Source organism: Salmo salar, chromosome 12 (genome assembly GCF_965601325.2).
Source record: "Salmo salar chromosome 12, fSalSal1, whole genome shotgun sequence".
NCBI lineage: Eukaryota > Metazoa > Chordata > Actinopteri > Salmoniformes > Salmonidae > Salmo > Salmo salar.
In genome coordinates, this window is record NC_138302.1 from 58546049 (window position 1) to 58567996 (window position 21948).

General features: G+C 42.8%; 2 protein-coding genes across 5 annotated transcripts in view; one reads left to right on the forward strand and one right to left on the reverse strand.

Annotated features, from left to right (window-relative positions):
- The window catches only part of LOC106565329 (calcium-dependent secretion activator 1), a 160940-nt gene extending 149596 nt beyond the window's left edge, over positions 1-11344 (forward strand). For all 4 annotated transcript variants that reach the window (XM_082959162.1, XM_082959163.1, XM_082959164.1 and 1 more), the window contains 8 exons: positions 692-847; positions 2565-2712; positions 2826-2900; positions 3065-3148; positions 3290-3322; positions 3744-3851; positions 6856-6960; positions 9961-11344. In XM_082959162.1, the coding sequence (XP_082815288.1) occupies positions 692-847; positions 2565-2712; positions 2826-2900; positions 3065-3148; positions 3290-3322; positions 3744-3851; positions 6856-6960; positions 9961-10137 (886 nt within the window). In that variant the 3' untranslated portion in view covers positions 10138-11344. The remainder of the gene's footprint in view (positions 1-691; positions 848-2564; positions 2713-2825; positions 2901-3064; positions 3149-3289; positions 3323-3743; positions 3852-6855; positions 6961-9960) is intronic.
- A 294-nt stretch (positions 11345-11638) lies between these two features.
- The window catches only part of LOC106565330 (receptor-type tyrosine-protein phosphatase gamma), a 307706-nt gene continuing 297396 nt past the window's right edge, over positions 11639-21948 (reverse strand). Inside the window, exons 20-28 of the mRNA XM_014132317.3 lie at positions 20997-21132; positions 19528-19674; positions 19222-19315; positions 16404-16480; positions 15864-15992; positions 15490-15636; positions 14985-15127; positions 14654-14789; positions 11639-14370 (exon numbers count right to left, since the gene is read on the reverse strand). Coding sequence (XP_013987792.1) covers positions 14224-14370; positions 14654-14789; positions 14985-15127; positions 15490-15636; positions 15864-15992; positions 16404-16480; positions 19222-19315; positions 19528-19674; positions 20997-21132 — 1156 coding nt within the window. The 3' untranslated portion in view covers positions 11639-14223. The remainder of the gene's footprint in view (positions 14371-14653; positions 14790-14984; positions 15128-15489; positions 15637-15863; positions 15993-16403; positions 16481-19221; positions 19316-19527; positions 19675-20996; positions 21133-21948) is intronic.

Below are 21948 nucleotides of genomic sequence, written 5' to 3' on the forward strand. Positions count from 1 at the left end.
CTCCTCCTTTTCCTGCATCCCCCTATCCCAGTCAGCTCTACCCAGGATGGCAGCACCTTCAGACAGGACTGCATGGTGTGTTTAATAGCTACTGTACTGTAGGATACCCACCCAGTACCACCAGCCTGAGGACATGGGGGGAGGAGGGTGGGGGGGGGTGAGAGAGTGGGCTGCTCTTTTGGAGTTATTTTCTGTGATTGATCATGTATACTCCAAACAAATCCAAGTTCAATAGAGATAAATGAAACCTACTTTTGAACACACAATGATAGCCATGTTTCAAGACACGCCCTCCCTCACCTCTCCACTCCCCTGTGTTGTATTACAGACACAAGTCAGTGTGTGCGATATCTGCAGTGACTATCCTGCATGAACCCACTCCACACCTAAAAGGTTATTAATAACCAAGTGCGACAGCATGGTTATTGAAATGTTATTTTCAACCCTGTCCTCTTATTTTTCCCATACACTGGCTGTCTGTCTAAAGTGATGATTTGTTATTTATAAGTGAAGTTAATATGAGGGAAATTACTCTGAAACAGTCGGCCGGTGTGTGGTCAGAATAAAGGACCTTTGACCCCAGTGTTGAGATGTGGGTGACCAGCATCCTCCTCTACATCCCCCTGACCCCTCTATCTTCTGTGACCTTTGGTTTCTGACCTGTGTGTGTTTGGGTACCGTGGGTGTGCAGCAATGGCTCTGGGACGTCTGAGGACCTGTTTTGGAAGCTGGAGGCCCTGCAGACCTTCATCAGGGACCTACACTGGCCCGAGGAGGAGTTCGCCAAACACCTGGAGAACCGCATGAAGCTCATGTCCAGCGACATGATTGAGAATTGCGTCAAACGGTGTGTGTGTGTGTGTGTGTTGTGTATGTGTATGTACTGTCTGTCTGTGTGTGTTATTGTCTGTGTGTTATGTCGGTATTGGTGTGTGTGGGGGTCGGTGTCTGTGTTCATTTCATCAACAATAACTATGACGAGAAATACTTGTCAACGAACTATTTTTCCAGACTAAAACGATGACGATAATGAGACGTGATGCCCTGGAATAAAAACAATAACTATTACAAATTACTTTTCATTTTAGTCAACGAAAATGTGACGAGACGAGACTTCCAAGTGAGACTAATGGACATTTTTATTTGACATGAAGCTCCTTTTCATCTGTTTCGTTCCATTCATAAGCATGCATGCAGAATATTTAATGCAATCCTCTCATTGAAAGAATTGACATCTTTCAGTTGCGTGGTCTGATTGAGCTGATCTGCCCTGCTCTCACCCACACAGCTCCCAGGCGGTCACTTGAGTCACTTGTCAATCTTTTGAACTGATGCGAAGCCAGGACACTTGACTTATAACTAACCTCAACTAGAAACAATGTTTATGGCCTCCTGAGTGGCGCAGTGTTCTAAGGCATTGCAGTGCTTGAGGTGTCACTACAGACCCGGATTCAATACCAGGCTGTGTCACAACTGGCTGTGACCGAGAGTCCCATAGGGTAGCACACAAACAGCGCTGTCTGTGTTAGGGGAGGGTTTGGCTGGGGTGCTTTATTTGGCTCATCACGCTTTAGTGACTCCTTGTGGTGGTCCGGGCTCCTGCAGGTTGACTTGGTCATCAGTTAAATGGTGTTTCCTCTGATACATGCTTCCGGGTTAAGCGGATGGGGTGTTAAGAAGCGCATCATGTTTCTGAGGACACATGGCTCGACCTTCATCTCTCCCGAGCCCGTTGGGGAGTTGCAGTGATGAGACAAGGTCATAAAAGGGGGATAACAATGTTTACTCTCTCTTACTTTCATGTAGGCTATTTTTGCTTTGAATAAATAACATGCGCGCTGTTATGTATTTATCTGTGTTGCCGAATCTTGCGCCACGGTCAGCAAATGCGAGTTGTGGTTGCTTTTTTCCTATGGGAAAAACGAATGCTATTTGTTGACTATTAGTAGTACATTAATATTTCTGGCATTTTAGGAAAGCTCAAATTATCCCCTTTTCAAGAAAACTACTGTTATTTACCACCCTTGACGGTTATGATGGGGAGGAAATGAAAGCTGTAAATTGTTTAACCTGTAGCCAAGGTTTTGTACCCTATATGGTTCAGTATAGCTGTCATGGGTTACAATCTGCTACAATATCAATGTAGCCAGCTAAGTTATACAAGGGGATAGTAAGCCTAGTCGGAAAAGGTTATCTAAATGTGAACATGATGAAGTCAGACGTAGCCTAAATATTCAATATTTAATAGAAAAAAACTATTACATAACTAAAATAGCTGTGACTAAAACAAGACTAAAATTGTCATGAGTTTTAGTCGACTGATAATAACTAAAACTAACTACGGATGAAATGACTGAAATGTGACTGTATTTTAAGACTAAAACTAAAATAGCTGCCAAAATGAACACTGCTGTGTGGTGTTGTGTACTGCCAGTGTTGGTGTGTGGTGTTGTGTACTGCCGGTGTTGGTGTGTGTGTGTCTCGATCATGTGGCTTGACATGAGCCTCTGCCCCAAACTAAATACCATACATTGCATAGAGATGTTCCCTGACATGTATTGCAGCACTAGGATGGCATTTGAGTCCAAGCTGGCAAAGAGCAGCAGGGGTACAGACTTCCGCATCTCCGCAGCAATATGCACCATGTTCAATGTGATGGTGGATGCGAAGGACCAGTCTTCCAAGCTGTGTGCCATGGAGATGGGCCAGGAGGTAAGACTGTGGCACTACCAATGCAAAGGTTGTGGGTTCAATTCCCAGAAGGGATCACCTACTAAAACTGTACCACCCAAATAGATGAACTGTGTGTTATATTCCTCTTTCAGAAACAGTACCACACCCAGATAGATGAACTGATTGAGGAGAGTGTAAAGGACATGATCCAACTCATGGTGGCAAAGGTACACTTCATTTTTCTTCTTGTCCTCCCTAATGATACCTAACTCGTATTGTGGTTGGCCTCATAGTGCTTTGTGGCACTAGAAAAGTAGACCAAGGTTATTTGTAGTCTGGGATAAATGTTATTATTCATTTGTTTGTTTATTGTTGTTTGTGTGTCTCACAGTTTGTGGTTATTCTGGAGGGTCTGTTGGCCAAGATCTCCCGATACGATGAAGGCACTCTATTCTCATCTTTCATGTCATTCACGGTAAGACTAGGCTTCTCTACTGTATCGCCTCCAATATCATACCAGATGGTACTATGTTTCCGTGAATTATTCTAGGTATATTGGTGACTGCAAATTATGGAATTCTCATATTTTCTTGTCACAATCTGCCTGTAATTTCAGGTGAAAGCTGCCTCAAAGTATGTGGACGTCCCTGTAAGTGTGCCACGGTCCCAGTCGATCTCTGTAAAATGTCAAACCAGTAAAAAAGCTATGTGATCAGAAAGGAAGTACTTATTGTTTACTTAATTCAGATCAAAACACATTATCATGTGTTTGGGGTGATTTAACTGTACTGTGCATAGCTGATACATTCTTCCCACATAACCCCTTCCCACTGCCCCTCCCACCCTGCCTCTATGTCTTTAACACTATTGTACCGTGTGAGTCTGTATAAAGTACATTACATCCTTATTTAATTTAATCGAGTTTTCTCTATTTTTATTTATATTTGTCATATATTTTCAATAAATGTTTACAATCTGCATCCCTGTACATGTGACTAATAAACTCAATCTAATCTAAATCTGATATAAGTTACAGATTAACAATGTCTATGTTTCTGGTGTGTTTGCAGAAGCCTGGGATGGACGTTGCCGACGGTTATGTCACCTGTGTCCGCCATTCTCAGGACATTCTACGAGATAAGGTCAATGAGGAGGTGTATATAGAAAGGTTATTTGATGTAAGTAAGATGCCGTCTCCTCCTGACCAATACGGAGGGAGCTTCCAGAATGTGGCAAAACAATTGTGACAGGAAAGGGATATTATATGTCACATTTTAAGACCAGGCGCTGTGTGTATGCCTACCACAGCCTGGAACAGAAGAGGCTTGTGTTTTATTATCTTCCTCTATAGGCTTTCTCCTCGTCTCTCCTCTATCTCTTCTTCTCTGTTCTCTGAACCTCTGCTCCTGCCCACTGTATTCTGGTGTGCATTGCCACAGTGCTTTTGGACCTTTGTGGATTGGTTGGATCACTTTTGTTTACAAGCAAAGAGTCCAAGCAAGCACCATCGGGCAGGATTATCAAAAGCAGTGCTCTCTGGGTAAAGAAAGATAAAGAAATGATGCATAGGTCATCTAATAAACTCCAACACTAGGATAGGTAATAACCAACTTTCCCTTTCTATCTAAGTAATACTAAATAATATATAGTATTTTAAAATGCACGTTCACATTTTGAAGCGGTCTTGCTAAGCAAAAGCCATTGATATGAGAGCACTGTCTTACAAGCACATAATCCTTATGTGGTACATTTGAAATAATGTGTCCACCATCTCCGTGAGGTGTACTACAGTGACGTGTGTTTGCTTCATACCCCTGAAATGTATAGACTGTACAGTTTTGTGGTGCACAGGTGTGTGTGTGTGTGTGTGTGTGTGTTGGCTTTGTATGTTTGAGAGGCGTGTGGTAATGTGCTGGAGTGGTTTAGTAGGTGTCGGCTGTGTATTTGTGTATTTGAGAGGTAATACTTTGTGCAGTAGCCTACTGTTCCTGCCCTGTCACTGCGTGTGTGTTGGCTATGAGTGTTTGTGAGGTGTGCTGTTATGTGCTAGAGTGGTGTGTATTTTGTGTTTGCAAGGTGTGTTGTACTACTGCGAAGTGTGTTTAATTCCATCTTTAAGGTCAACACTGACTGTCCTTGTCTCACTCCTTGTGTTTCCACACTGCTAAAGAGTACAGCCCCTCCTCCCCACTGTTTCTGATGCGTGATTGTATAGCTGCTTCTAACCTGGCCCTACCCAGCACTACCATGCTTGGCCTGTTCCATGTCTTTTGAGCTGTGGATGTTTTGGTTTTAAATGTTGTATTTCCGTTAGTTTTGGAGTGTCTTTGATGATTACGTTTTGTTTTATTTAACATTATTTTCCCTCCTAATGCTATTATATTCAATCCATCTTTTTGCATGTGGTGTCTCTGCTGCGTGTCTCTCTCTCTCTCTCTCGCTCTCTCTCTCTCTCTCTCTTTCTTTCTATTCACTCTCTCAATTACTTTCTTTCTTTCTTTATTAACCCCATAACTCCTGCCGCCTCCTCTTTTCTTCAAAAAGTGGCACTTATCTCTAATGTCGCGTTGTTTTAGCACATTATGTTGAATGGCATGATTTCAAGTCAAATAATCTTCCTGTGTACATCTTCTAGCATGACCTTCCACCTCTAAGAGTTATGCCTCAGTCATACTACTATACAACACATACAGCCCACCAACCGCACGCACGCACGCACTCACCCAGCCACCCACGAAGCCACCAAACCCACCTTCCTTCCAGGTCTGCATGCACTGCACGCACATCCTATAGGCTCAACTCGACAGTGTGAAGTGGACAGGCATCCATCCGCTAAAATCTGACCTCAAGCGTCAAGCCAAAACCTCCTGACCAACCAGTCATCTCTACAGGACAAAAACAAACCTGGGTACAATCAAATTAGAGGTAGGGCAATTAGACCAATCAAACCGACCAAAGAAACAACCAAGCCAAGTCCAAACCCAGCCCTTCAGGCCTTTCATTCCTAGCCCTGCCTACTCACTCCACATGACTCAAAGTTGATTTTTTTTCTTTCTGGACGTTCGAAGGAGGACGACAGTTTCCTATCTTCCTTGGTTTATCACTCTTCTTCTCTCATGTGCTGTTCTCTTATAACTTGATCTCTACTATGAATCCTCTGGGTCAATCTTATCCTACACTCTGAATGAATGAAACATTCTTCTAATAAGGTATAAGAAAATAGCACAACTGTCTGCTCCTTGCCTGCCTAACCATTTACTCACTTTGTCATTATGATTTCATTTCGGCAAATGATCGAGTTGAAACGAGACTGTGAAGTTACAGTATGTAGAATGAATGTTCTACAATGTTGTCGTGTTGCTTATATGTATTGAAGAACCTTCACAAGGCTTTAGCGCTGCTCTAGATCATTTGAAGTAAAGCATTTATGATAAATTCCCCTTACAATATACTGTACAAATGGTGTATGGGTATGCCATATTCTGTTCAGTTTAGACATTTACCTACTTAGAACAACTTGGCTCAAGTAGATATTTCTGTCCCTGATTGTACTGGAGACAGAAAGTTCGTGCCAGAAAACATGAAGATTTTATAGTTTTAATGTCTACCTAGCACTACTAATATAACCTGGCAATTTATTAATCATTTCATTGTTTCCCTCTGATTTACTTAGTGCCATGCAGTACTTGGAAAAATGGGAATTCTGAAATAATTAATTGGCTTTTTTCTGAAATAAGTATTTTATGCATGTTCAGTGTGTGTTTATTTCTCCACTGCAGAGAGAGAGTGTGTGTGTGTGTGTGTGTGTGTGTGTGTGTGTGTGTGTGTGTGTGTGTGTGTGTGTGTGTGTGTGTGTGTGTGTGTGTGTGTGTGTGTGTGTGTGTGTGTGTGTGTGTGTGTGTGTGTGTGTGTGTGTGTGTGTGTGTGTGTGTGTGTGTCTTTTTTAGAAATGTCTGTCTTGTCTTTCCTGGAAAATACTGTAAATGTCTGTGTGAGTTAGGTGTCGGAAAGTACTTCTCTATGTGTTAGTGTGTTTTGCTTGTAAGACGTGTGTATGTGTTCACTAGAGAACATATCAAACTGCATCTTGATATGCAGAGAGCTCGAGTTAGTGTGTGTTTGTGTTTGCGTCTATGTGTGTGTGTGTTTTGCTGGAGAACGCTGTGTTTGTGTGTGTTGCAGCAATGGTACACAGCCACCATGAACCTGCTGGGGACCTGGCTCACTGAGCGCATGGACCAGCAGCTCCATCTCTACCAGCTCAAGATCCTCATCAGGATCGTCAAGGTAACTCATTGCCAGGGTAGGGGTTGATAGTCTGCACTATAACTCAGCTACTGTAACTATTTTGACACTAGTATCGCTTTATTTGATGGCAAAATGGGAACATGATTGAAAACGTACGTTGCAAACATGTCAAGGTAACAAAAGCCTTGTGCTCACACTGCAGGCCTTAATGCTCAAATCAGTTTTGGAATACTGACTGTACAAACAGCAAGTTACAAGTGACAATTGGATTTGTGTGTGTTCAGACTAGTCATTTGCTGTCATGGCTATGCTAGTTGTCATGGTAATGGCAGGTGTGTGTGTGTGTGTGTGTGTGTGTGTGTGTGTGTGTGTGTGTGTGTGTGTGTGTGTGTGTGTGTGTGTGTGTGTGGTGTGTGTGTGTGGTGTGTGTGTGTGTGTGTGTGTGTGTGTGTGTGTGTGTGTGTGTGTGCAATGGTGTAGACTGATTGGTTGTGGTGGTGCTCATGCTTTCTGTCACTCAGAAGTTGTTGTGTAGCAAGCTAATGTGACAACAATGCCTGCCATGGAAGTCTCCCAGCTGCTTTGAATGTTTGAAATCAAATCAAAGTTTGTCACGTGTGCTGAATACAACAGATGTAGATCTTACAGTGAAATGCTTACTTATAGGCTCTAACCAATAGTGCAAAAAAGGTATTAGGTGAACAATAGGTAGGGAAAGAAATAAAACAACAGTAAAAAGAGGCTATAAAAGTAACGAGGCTATAAAAGTAACGAGGCTACATACAGACACCGGTTAGTCAGGTTGATTGAGGTAGTATGTACATGTAGATATGGTTAAAGTTAATGTGCATATATGATGAACAGAGAGTAGCAGTAGCGTAAAAGAGGGGTTGGCGGGTGGTGGGTGGGACACAATGCAGATAGCCCGGCAAGCCACTGTGCGGGAGCACTGGTTGGTCGGCCCAATTGAGGTAGTATGTACATGAATGTATAGTTAAAGTGACTATGCATATATGATAAACAGAGAGTAGCAGCAGCGTAAAAGGAGGGGTTGGGGTGGGGGGCACACAATGCAAATAGTCCGGGTAGCCATTTGATTACCTGTTCAGGAGTCTTATGGCTTGGGGGTAAAAACTGTTGAGAAGCCTTTTTGTCCTAGACTTGGCACTCCGGTACCGCTTGCTATGCGGTAGTAGAAAGAACAGTCTATGACTGGGGTGGCTGGGGTCTTTGACAATTTTTTGGGCCTTCCTCTGACACCGCCTGGTTTAGAGGACCTGGATGGCAGGCAGCTTAGCCCCAGTGATGTACTGGGCTGTACGCACTACCCTCTGTAGTGCCTTGCGGTCAGAGGCCGAGCAGTTGCCGTACCAGGCAGTGATGCAACCAGTCAGGATGCTCTCGGTGTTGCAGCTGTAGAACCTTTTGAGGATCTCAGGACCCATGCCAAATCTTTTTAGTTTCCTGAGCGGGAATAGGCTTTGTCGTGCCCTCTTCATGACTGTCTTGGTGTGTTTGGACCATTCTAGTTTGTTGTTGATGTGGACACCAAGGAACTTGAAGCGCTCAACCTGCTCCACTACAGCCCCGTCGATGAGAATGGGGGCGTGCTCGGTCCTCCTTTTCCTGTAGTCCACAATAATCTCCTTAGTCTTGGTTACGTTGAGGGATAGGTTGTTATTCTGGCACCACCCGGCCAGGTCTCTGACTTCCTCCCTATAGGCTGTCTCGTCGTTGATCAGGCCTACCACTGTTATGTCGTCTCCAAACTTGATGATGGTGTTGGAGTCGTGCCTGGCCATGCAGTCGTAGGTGAACAGGGAGTACAGGAGGGGACTGAGCACGCACCCCTGGGGAGCTCCAGTGTTGAGGATCAGCGTGGCAGATGTGTTGCTGCCAACCCTCACCAACTGGGGGCAGCCCATCAGGAAGTCCAGGATCCAGTTGCAGAGGGAGGGGTTTAGTCCCAGGATCCTTAGCTTAGTGATGAGCTTTGAGGGTACTATGGTGTTGAACGCTGAGCTGTAGTCAATGAATAGCATTCTCATGTAAGTGTTCCTTTTGTCCAGGTGGGAAAGGGCAGTGTGGAGTGCAATAGAGATTGCATCGTCTGTGGATCTGTTTGGGTGGTATGCAAATTGGAGTGGGTCATAGTGTAAGAACACATTTAAAGCCTCAAAGGGTAAGATGATCCAACTTTCAGAACAATAACTAGCATGCTAGCTAACTGTTTAGCTTTCTATCACATTCACTGATTTATTTGTAAACAATTAACAAGCTAGTTAGTAGGGTTGAGTGGTATTCAGATTTTCATGGCGTCACATTGTTTCTGTAACATAGTGGGTACTATGGTATTACCGAATGTGCACACAAGGGGCACAATTTTTTTACCGCACAAAAAAGGGTTCTTGATCCAGGAGGGGATTGAATGTCTCTGCTGTAGCCAAGAAGCTGGACCTTGACAGCTATCCACTTATGTAGCAAGTCTGCAAATGAAATGCACAGCTGGAGCCCACAGCTGGATATAATTTATTTGACACATCTTAGATTTCTTATAGTTATACTTAACTTTTAAACAGTGGCGTAGGACACACCCCTGCAACAGTATTTCGAAATATACCCAGTATGGTATAAACGGTATATTGCCTAAGCCTAAGTCTAAAAAACAAATTCATCAGATTTGACTGTTCAGACACAAGTTGCATGACCAGGAATCAGATTTGTATGAAATGTGGCTTGATATATCTGATTCCATGTGCTTTTTGGTTGTTCAGACTGCAGGGAAAAGATCCAATTTGAATTGGATATGACAAAAAATGGGATAGTCACTTCATACTGCCAGTATGAACAAGGCTAACATGGTATGGTAAGGGTTAATAGTGCATTGTCGAGACCCTCATATCTTTATATTCACTGTCATTGATTACCATGGCATGTAATCTACCTGTAACTCAGTGGCACAAGTTCTTTGTCGAGCCTTTAGCGACTTCATCCCTCTATACTTGCTAATCGCCCTTTTAATCATCCATCTCCTTGTAGAAAAAGTACCGTGACTTCCGTCTGCAGGGGGTGCTAGACTCCACCCTGAACAGTAAGATGTATGACACGGTGAGGAACAGGCTGACCCTGGAGGAGGCCAACGCATCCATGAAAGAGGGAGGCATGGGGGGCATCTCCATGAAGGACAGCGATGAAGAGGACGAAGACGATGACTAGAGCCCAGCGCCGCCCGACCTCAGAACTGGCACCGACACCTCCTTTTGCCCCCCGTCTGACCCCCCCGTCTCCACTCTCGACCCCCGATCCTCTACTCTCACAACTTTTGACTTAGCCTGGTAACCAATGCATGTACCAACTCTGTTACTCAGACAGCCACTTTAGGTCCTCTTTGTGATCTGAAAATGCCCATGAAGGACCTATATTAAACAATAAAAATAGTAATTACTATACTGAGGAAAAATAATACAAATAAAGATGTTGAAAAAATAAACCATGAATGACAGTTTAGCTGTGTCATGATGAAGATAGCACCGATATCTTTGACTCATTGATTTCTAAATTCATTTCTATGTGTTCCTAAGCAATATGGAGTACCATTTGTTTGACAATGTTGAGTGAGATTATTAGGTGTGTCCCTGTCCAATGCAAACCTATATCGCGCTTCTTTGTTGTATTCTACATTCATTATAATGGTACATTGTCGTGACGATGAGTGTATAGACCCTTTTCTTTGTATTGTCTATCTTTAAGTGGATGCCAACTGCTTCAAACTGAAAATTACCCTCTGTATTTAAGTTCAATGCTGTTTAGGATAAACTTCTCGTCTACTCACTCTACTGTACTCTCAGCACCATAGTATGTTCTAGACCGTCTGTTTCCTCATCTGTGTCAATGCTCTGTGACCTCATAATCTTTCACCCTATCACTAACGAGACATCGTCCAGCAGCCATCTTGAACTAAAATGAGTGGGTATTCTAGAAATGCAATATTCTCAAAGCTCCATTTTGATATCTTGTTGGAGATTCTATTTTTCTTTCTACATTGTTGAAACGACCTTGAAACAGGTTCTAATCTATTTTAAATTTAGTTGCACGTTTACAGAGAAAAGAGAGCTGAAAATAAAATGTTTTTTTTTTTTATTTACCAAAATGAAAGTTGGTCTGTCTTTTTAGTTTTATTACGTATTTGATTAGAATGAGATGTGTGGCATTTCTTTGGGTCTCACTGTTTTGTATATACACCGCTGTACATTGCATTCTGAGCCATCGCTGCATGCCCGTGGGTCCCCACCCTCTCCGAATGCTTTCCGTTTTGTGTGAACATTAGCTGGTGGATTAATTCTTGCTTTTGCCTTATGAAAGCCAACAGTTGTAATATGCAAGAGCTGTGGCCTCTAAATAAAATTACTGTACAAATATACAATTGTTCTCTTTGTGTGATTTATAGAACATGTAAATGACCTATTTGACCCAGGGAAAGGGGACATGAAATGTTTTCAACCTGCACACTGAGGAACACCAAAGTGCATAATGGCGAGATTAGGGATAAGTGTCAACCAACTACTGACAACCAGCAGAGGGCAACATTGTGACCATAGAAAATAGAACTGCCCTTGAGGGGTTAACAACTATAGAAACAGCTCATAAAAGCAGAACAATGAAAGCCCTGCATCATACCACAGTAAATCTCACACAAATAGACAACACCAGGATGAAGTACATCAAAACCCATACTTTATTTAATGTATAGCAATACAATTTACATATTAAATAACACTATTACACTATAATAATATTATATCATATGACAGTACCATGGTAATACAACACCATGGCACTATCATACAATGACAATATAATAAATGGACCAAACCATTTCATTTCTTCACGTTTACAAAATAGAACAACTGCTGAACTTGCTTAGACGGGTTGAGGAGGCAAACGTTACTCAGTGACTCCCGGGATCTTTTTCATCCATAGCACACACTGGTCTGATGTAGTCTATAGCAAAAGTCTGATATTCAAAATGGGGAGGAATAACATATTCTTGACCCCGAGAGAAAAACAAATTATTTACGGGGAACATCCCAAATGGTATCCTATTCCCTACTGTATATAGTGCACCTCTTTTGATCAAATGTAGGGCACTATATAGATAATAGGATGCCATTTTGGAAGCAGTCATGGACTTGTGTTGGAAGGTGATGGCAGTCTACTTGTATCCATGGAGACATGATTCCTACATACTCACCACGAATACAATGACTGAGAGGAGGATAATGTTACAAAGAAAAAAGCTTCATATGAAAATAAAGGTCTATAACGATCACACAGCAAAGATTATAACGTCCAAGAAGACTGATCCTTGAAGTAAATATGTACATACCTTCGAAATAGGAAATTACACTCATGTTATAAATGAAATATGTATAAAGCGTAACGTTAATAATAATGATCGAGATACATTTAAAAGTTACACATGCAAAACAAATGGTTGTTTGCTGCCAATAACTGTTTCCCATTGTGACAAATAAGCATGTAATAAGTCAGGACTTTTCTCCAAATGTTGGAGAGTTGTGACTTCATTTAAGAAGCTTCTCGTCGAGAGAGAAGAGGGGGAAAAAAAGGAAACTACAGCATCTATGTATAAGTACAGGGTATAGCTACAGGGTACAGTATGAATGAGTAAAGTTGATATTATTGTTGTTTGGTGTAGTGGTTAGTTCAAATCCAGTTCAAACATAATTTCACATGGTGAAGTATGGACTTACACTATGGACTTTCATTAGGATGAACGCTTCATGTGACCGATCGTTGTCCGAGACACATTCTAAGAACTTTGTGGTAACATTGCACAACCATGTAATAATATAATGTTTTAGTCCAATTATGGTCAAACAACTTTCTTGTTGCAATTTTCAACCACGTCTTTGGTTATAATGAAAGAAAAACACTCCCCCTCGAGATGATGTTAAGACTACGAGAACTCCATTAATTTGGTAAGATGAAAGCTGTATTTTATGAAGTAAACTTTATATTAAGTAAAACAGTTGATGCAAGATAAGCCACATGTAGAGCTGGGTTGGACAAAATGGACACTACGGGTCTTGATCCACACAAGGCGAGAGGGGGAATGATATACAGTATACAAAACCAGCTGCTTACTTTGATAAAGGATATAGTCATATATATATTACAAAACAATATAAATCTTAATATAAAGCAATAAATGTTCACAGTAGTTGTAATACTACTTTAAAAAAATCTAAGTTATGGGTAAAATCTACAAATATGAATGGGGATATTTGGGTAATATAGTTATAATATGTATAAGTAACATAGTATCTCTACAGATTAAAATGTTCCTTGGATAAGGTGGGGTTTCCAAAATAAGAAGTGTTGGCCAGATGATAGTGATGCAATGCATGTTGGGTGAACTGTACTGTAATAAAATGTACTGAACTGGGATGGTCTGTATTAAGAAATCTTTTGGCCTGGAAGATCATGTTGACCTGTAGGGTCGTCCTTGGTCTTCATTGTTCATTCATTCATTGAGGCGAAAGTATTTTCTTTGCCACAATCCAAAAAGGGTTCCAATGCAGGTAGTGGAGCGTGGAGACAGGGTCTAGCTAACTGTACTGTATTATCTAACAGGGTTTTAGGCAGTAACACTGAAAGTATAGTGCAAACTGGACAGAGCTTCTTTCTTTTTCCACACGTGAAACAACTTAAACAGGTGCAAACCCTCAGCAGGATAACAACTAAGACAAAAATAATGAAGAAACAAATAAATATCAAAAAACATTATATCATCAGTGTAAAAAAGGTAATCAGGTTACCGGTATTCATTTAACCAATATTTCTGGCAAAAAAGGCCTCGGGAAAGTCCTCCAAAGTTCTCTCCGTTTCTCAGAGTTGTACAAATTAAGTGCCTTCGGGTGGTGGTGTGAGCTACGGTGTGGTCATTCAGACTAATGACTCCAGTCAGACCAATAACCAGTCAGACCAGTAACCAGTCAGACCAGTAACCAGTCAGACCAGAAACGAGGACAACCGGTCAGACCAGTAACCAGTCAGACCAGTACAACCAGTAACCAGTCAGACCAATACAGCCAGTCAGACCAGTAGCCAGTCAGACCAGTGACCAGTAGAACCAGTCAGACCAGTGACCAGTAGAACCAGTCAGACCAGTGACCAGTTAGACCAGTAACCAGTAGAACCAGTCAGACCAGTAGAACCAGTCAGACCAGTCACCAGTCAGACCAGTAACCAGTCAGACCAGTGACCAGTCAGACCAGTCAGTCAGACCAGCGACTCCATGCTCTCTGCAGGGTCTGATTCGTCCATTATGACAACCACTCCATTAGTGTCCATGTAGAGCGGGCACATCCCGCTATCTCTGCTGCTCACCAGGCTCAGCATGGCCTTGTACAGGTACTGATAGTGCTCCTGGAGAGACAGAGAGACACAACGAGAGGGGAGGACAGAGGGACAGGTTAACACAACTGTTAATATTGACAAATGTTGCAACTTCAAATGTTACTTCTAGGTCTAAGATTGGTGACATGTTGAGAAGTCATGTCAGAACAAGCAATGACAACCACTATGTTACACAGACTGGAAGTGATATTTGTTCCGATGACTGAATGGAGATGTTGCAAGAAGTTAGTTATTGACAATTGCTGATTATTAACAGCACCAATCCTCCTGGCTGGGTCATGGTTGAACTCACAATGTCTGTGAAGACTCCTGGCCTCATGAGGTTGATCATCTTAGCCACCTGATAGACATCCACAGCCCCTTCACTCTCCAGCTGCTGAGACAGGGTGGTGAGGGCACACAGAGTCCCCGCAGACACTGCCCCAAACCTACCAGGGACAGAGAGGGACATCTTGATACCAATTGAGCAATGTGTCCATGCCCCGAAGAATTTAGGCTGTTCTGGAGGCAAAGGGGGGGGGGAGGGGTCAACCCGGTTCTAGATGGGTGTACCTAATAAACTGGACACTGAATGCACAGTACCTACGCACGCACTCAAGCGCACACACACCAGGCCCACTTACTCATCGTGTATGATGGTGGGTCCATCTCGTGTCATGGCCTCCTCTTTGATGACATTGATGAGCTCGAAGGTGCTGCTGAGAGGAGCATCTGGGTTCGGCCATTTAGGGCACTGGAAATGTCTTACCTCCAGGACATAGTCATCCTGTTAGAGAGAGGGAGACATATTACAGTCAGACACAACTAGACAATGACAATACAGTACCAATACTGCAGGCCAGTACTGTAGTTTAACTAAAGCCCAATCTGATGACACTTAATACAAACAAATGGGAATAACAACATTCCCCTAAATGTCTTCAATTACAGTACCGTAGTTTAGCTAGAGCCTATCTGAAAACGGATGGGCTCAACCAAGGCCCAGTCCCACTGGTCCTACCTCTACGGACCACCCTAGGACAACCATGGCCCTTCTATCTGCGTACCGGCATAACGGTCTAAGAGGTTTTTATACACTGACAGGTTACCTGTGAGGGGTGAAAGGTCAAAGATGAAGGGTTACTGTACCTGCGTGGCCTCCAGTATAAAGTCGTGGATGATGATCTGTTCTTCGTTGGAGAGACACAATCTGTCCTTGCTGATCAGGGTGACGGTGAAGGCTAGGCAGTTCATCGCCTCCTCTCTGCTCGGCCAGTACACAAACTCATCCTCAGCCTAGATACACATACGACAACACAGGCACACAGGTGAGATGAGTGTAAGGTATATATGTGTAAGCAGGTCCAAACTGTACTGTGCTGGCTTGGATATTTTATTTTCATGTATTCCTTTTCAGCACTGATGCATAACCAGGCAAGGACAGTACAGTTTTACTTGACTAAGTAGGGTGAGAAGCATAAGAGACTTATGGTTATAACCTGCTGGCCAGCTACTCTACTCACCAAACCGTGGTTGTCAGCAAGCATGACGATGATTTGGGCGTTGTGGTCCCAGATCATTCTCCAGAAGTCTGTGGTGGTGTGGGGCAAAGGATGCTGGGTAATGATGAACTCATTACTCCTGTAGTAACCCTGCGTGGCCAAAGGTTGAAGGTCAACATGTTAGCAGTCATGCATAGTCAACAGCTCTCACAAAATCTTCTATAACATTATTAACCAATTACATTCACATTGTCTGAACACCAGAAGGAATGTACTGTATTGTGTCTGTTAGAACTTACATTTCATATCAATGAGTTTTAAAGGTTACTGTCTTGATCGTGATGTACTGTGTACAGGCCCTTGCCTCAGTTTCTCACTATGAATTATTCTTTATGATAAATGGTGGACTGTTATTCATTAAGAGGCTTCACACAATAACAGTAAAACATGCAGGGTAATTATAATCATCAAGGGAACAGAACATATCATTATATTCAGACACAACTATCAGACAGACAGGGTGGACAGGAGATATGTGTGTGTGATATAGCAGTATCATACCATTATGTAGGAGGCATTGATGTAGTCTGTGCCTTTCATTCCAGGGAGAGGGGCCAGTCCTACTCGAGCTCGTTCCGCTAGAGAGGGAGACAAAACACATGCATTCAATCACACCACTAGTCTTGTGGTGCCATTGTACTGTACAGTACTAACTAATAATACACATATCACATGTCTGGATTACTGCAACTCTCTGTTGGTTGGACTCCCTGCTTGTGCCATCAAACCCCTGCAAGTTATCCAGAATGCCACAGCGCGCCTTGTGTTCAACCTTCCCAAGTTCTCCCATGTCACCCCGCTCCTCTGCGCACTCCACTGGCTTCCAGTCGAAGCTTGCATCCACTACAAGACCACAGTGGCGTGCCTACAGAGGAACTGCCCCTCCCTACCGCCAGGCTATGATCAAAACCTACACAGCCATCTCGAGCCCACAGTTCTTGTACCACTGGTCTCTTGGTCATTCTACCCGTACCTCTTCAAAGAGTATCTTAAATGAATCCCATTACCCCCCCTCCCCCCTTGATAGCCACTTTATTGAGGGAAAATGTACATACTATGACTGTGATATGTGGTTGTCCCACCTAGCTATCTTAAGATGAGTGCACTAACTAAGTCGCTCTGGATAAATGACTAAAATGTAAATATCAACTATAAGCTACACACTGTTTCAACTACTGTGCTTTTGCTATGGCAGGATTCCCCAACTGATGGCCTGGCCCAAGGGTGGATTTATTTGTCCCCCCCAAGATTTCTGAGCAACATTTTTTGAAAAGTTTTCATTGTTGGACATAAAAGACTGTAAAAACACCAGGAAATCAGTTGGAAATCTGTTCCAACTACTCCCACGGATAATAGAGAGAAACGTGATTACACAGTTGAAGTCGGTAGTTTACATACACCTTAGCCAAATACATTTCAACTCAGTGTTTCACAATTTCTGACATTTAATCCTAATAAAGATTCCCTGTTTTAGGTCAGTTAGGATCACCACTTTATTTTAAGAATGTGAAATGTCAGAATAATAGTAGAGAGAATGATTTATTTCAGCTTTTATTTCTTTCATCACATTCCCAGTGGGTCAGATTAGTATTTGGTAGCATTGCCTTTAAATTGTTTAACTTGGGTCAAACATTTCAGGTAGCCTTCCACAAGCTTCCTGCAATAAGTTGGGTGAATTTTGGCCCATTCCTCCTGGCAGAGCTGGTGTAACTGAGTCAGGTTTGTAGTTCTCCTTGCTCGCACACGCTTTTTCAGTTCTGACCACACATTTTCGATAGGATTGAGGTCAGGGCTTTGTGATGGCCACTCCAATACCTTGACTTTGTTGTCCTTAATCCATTTTGCCACAACTTTGGAAGTATGCTTGGGGTCATTGTCCATTTGGAAGACCCATTTGCAACCAAGCTTTAACTTCCTGACTGATGTCTTGAGATGTTGCTTCAATCTATCCACATAATTTTCCTGCCTCATGATGCCATCTATTTTGTGAAGTGCAACAGTCCCTCCTGCAGCAAAGCACCCCCACAACATGATGCTGCCACCCCTGTGCTTCACGGTTGGGATGGTGTTCTTCGGCTTGCAAGCGTCCCCCTTTTTCCTCTAAACATAACGATGGCCGTTATGGCCAAACAGTTCTATTTTTGTTTCATCAGACCAGAGGACATTTCTCCAAAAAGTACGATCTTGGTCCCCATGTGCAGACGCAAAGCAAAGTCTGGCTTTTTTATAGCGGTTTTGGAGCAGTGGCTTCTTCCTTGCTGAGCGGCCTTTCAGGTTATGTCGATATAGGACTCGTTTTACTGTGGATATAGATACTTTGTACCTGTTTCCTCCAGCATCTTCACAAGGTCCTTTGCTGTTGTTCTGGGATTGATTTGCACTTTTAGCACCAAAGAATTCGCACCACCAGAATGCTTCTCCTTCCTGAGCGGTATGACGGCTGTATGGTCCCATGGTGTTTATACTTGCGTACTATTGTTTGTACAGATGAACGTGGTACCTGAAGGTGTTTGGAAATTGCTCCCAAGGATGAACCAGACTTGTGGAGGTGTACAATTTTTTTCTGAGGTCTTGGCTGATTTCTTTTGATTTTTCAATGTTGTCAAGCAAATAGGCACTGAGTTTGAAGGTAGGCCTTGAAATACATCCACAGATAAACCTCCAGTTGACTCAAATTATGTCAATTAGCCTATCAGAAGCTTCTAAAGCCATGACATCATTTTCTGGAATTTTCCAAGTTGTTTAAAGGCACAGTCTTGTGATACAGTCACAGAATTGTGATACAGTGAATTATAAGTAAAATAATCTGTCTGTAAACAATTGTTGGAAAAATTACGTGTCATGCACAAAGTAGATGTCCTAACCGACTTGCCAAAACTATAGTTTGTTAACAAGAAATTTGTGGAGTGGTTGAAAAACGAGTTTTAAAGACTCCAACCTAAGTTTATGTAAACTTCCGACTTAAACTGTATACAAACGTAAGCAAGGTTTGAAATGATTTTATTTTAGTCAAATATATAAAAAAAAAAATATTCTTACGGTCAATTTGCAGTCAACAAATTATTTGTACTCATGTTCCGGGCCCCCGAACATCTGCTCAAGAAAAAAATCAGCCCGCGGCTGAATCTACCCTATGGCGTAGTCACATGGTGGGTTGAAAAATCTCATACACTCTATTTCTATAGCCTAATGTCTCAGGCGAACTGGCAAAGCATGAAACATCTTCTCACTCACTGCATATGCTTCAGTAGTTGGTGGTTCATTGACTAGAGAAATGGATAATATAGCCTAGACTACTATCTGGAAATACTGTACTCACATGGAACCACTGAGGAGTTGCGGTTCTTCTCCTTGTTGCAGTCTTTCTGGGCGCTGAAGCACTCTATGAAGTGGGTGTTACACTGGGTCAGCAGCTGGAGAGACAGCGGGGGAAGAAGAGTTGGATCAGATCACTAGAACAACATCTAGTGAATAGATATGAATGGGCATCAATGTATACTTGGTGGTATTATAATAGCTGTGTGACAATGTCTACCTACAATCGTTAGTACAGCCCTTTAACTCTCTAAGGATGCTATTCATTACATAAGTAGTATGTAAATTACTATGCTGATTATAGGCTCACTCTGAACTGCTTGTCGAGGCGCGTGCGGCCCCCCAGGCCGGGGGTGAGGATGCTGTTGACGTAACCATGGAGCTGACAAGCGGGTACCTCTGTCTCACTGCCCAGGATGGCCTCCATCAGGGCATCATGGATGAACACGTACTGCTCCTATGATCCAGGGGGAAGGGCAGAGGGAGGAGGAAGATACACTACACGACCAAAAGTATGTGGACACCTGCTTGTTGAACATCTCATTACAAAATCATGGGCATTACTATTGGGTTGGTCCCCCCTTTGCTGCTGTAAAATAATCCACTGTTCCGGGAAGACTTTTCACTAAATGTTGGGACATTGCTGCAGGGACTTGCTTCCATTCTGCCACATGAGCATTAGTGAGGTCGGGCACTGATGTTTGGCGATTAGGCCTTGCTCGCAGTCGGCGTTCCATTTCATCCCTAAGGTGTTCGATGTGGTTGAGGTCATGGCTCTGTGCAGGCCAGTCAAGTTCTTCCACACCGATCTCGACAAACCATTTCTGATTGGACTTTGCTTTGTGCACGGGGCATGACATGTTGAAACAGGAAAGGGCCTTCCCCAAACTGTTGCCACAAAGTTGGAAGAACAGAATCATCTAGAATGTCATTGTATGCTGTAGCATTAAGATTTCCCATCACTGGAACTAAGGGGCCTAGCCCGAACCATGAAAAACAGCCCCAGGCCATTATTCCTCCTCCACCGAACTTTACAGTTGGCACTAGGCATTGGGGCAGGTAGCTTGTGTGCGGCAGCTCGGCCATAGAAACCCATTTCATGAAGCTCCTGACGAACAGATATTGTGCTGACGTTGCTTCCAGAGGCAGTTTGGAACTCGGTAGTGAGTGTTGCAACCGAGGACAGACGATATTGACACGCTAGGCGTTTCAGCACTTGGCGGTCCGGTTCTGTGAGCTTGTGTGGCCTACCACTTCGCGGCTGAGCTGTTGTTGCTCCTAGACATTTCCATTTCACAATAGTAGCATTTACAGTTGACCAGGGCAGCTCTGGCAGGGCAGAAATTTGACAGTGCCACGTTGAAAGTCACTGAGCTCTTCAGTAAGAACATTCTACTGCTAATGTTAGTCTATAGAGGTTGCATGGCTGTGTGAGCAATTTTATACTTCTGTCATCAATGTGTGTGACTGAAATAGCCAAATCCACTCATTTGAAGGGGTGTCCACATACTTATGTATATATAGTAATCTCTTGCTTGCATCACATTATACCTAAAAGAGGTAAATCTCTTTGACAGTTACTGTAGCTGTATGCACAGTGTAGGTGTATGTGAGGTGTCATTTGTCACACACACACACACACACACACACACACACACACACACACACACACACACACACACACACACACACACACACACACACACACACACACACACACACACACACACACACACACACACACACACACACACACACACACACACACACACACGTTACCTCTGTCTGAACCAGGTAGTTGCGTTGTGTGCGGATGTGTTTGAGAAAGCCCCAGACGTTGACTGTGCTCTTGTCTTTGATCTGCTGCAGCATGCTGTCGATGACGATGTACGTCCCTGTCCGCCCGACTCCAGCACTACACAACCAAAACATAGTATGTTACCTATTAACTACCACAGGAGACCCATAGAGGGAGTTGTATTACTGTTCTAACACAAAGCCATGACTTCAATGTGCAAACTAGTACTCACTGTGTTTCTTGTCATTTCTTATAATGAGGAAGATGATTTTGTGCACTAGGATAGTGGCTTTCTGCAGTAAGCTTGGTCGGAATCCCTAGCTGTGCTCGAATACTCATACTACCACCACCACTATTTGTGACGTAAATTGAGTATGTAGTATGCTTATTGGTCATTGTATGTATTTAGTTAGTATGCCAAAAGTTCCCGGATGTTGTACTACATTCGCCAAAAATTTAGGTATACAAGCAGTGAACACCATTTCAGTGCTTTTAGGGCCCATAATGCTATTCTTTAGAAATTGGCCGTGGCTTCACAACATTTTCAGATTTGAAGAAAATGGCGGAAAGCAGCTGAGTCCGCGGGAGGCGGTCGAAGCTGCGGCGGGAGCGGAGCCAGAGTTACACGCTGTTGGCTGACAATTTGTTAGCTACGCCTGCCTTATGAACCGCATTGCATATCATATCATTACAGAAATTGCTTGTATGTACCGGTATGTTAGCTAGCTACCTAATGTTAGTTGGCTACTAATACATTGAACTTGCCAGTATATTAACTATATGCTATCTAATTAACTACCCATGTTTATTTTTTGATTATTCACTTCATTTTTACCTTAGCTAAGTGGTATAGTCATTGTGCGGTCTCAATGGACATTGTTAATGAAGTCGTAAGATGTCTAGCTAGTAATTTGTTATGCTAACAAGCTAGCA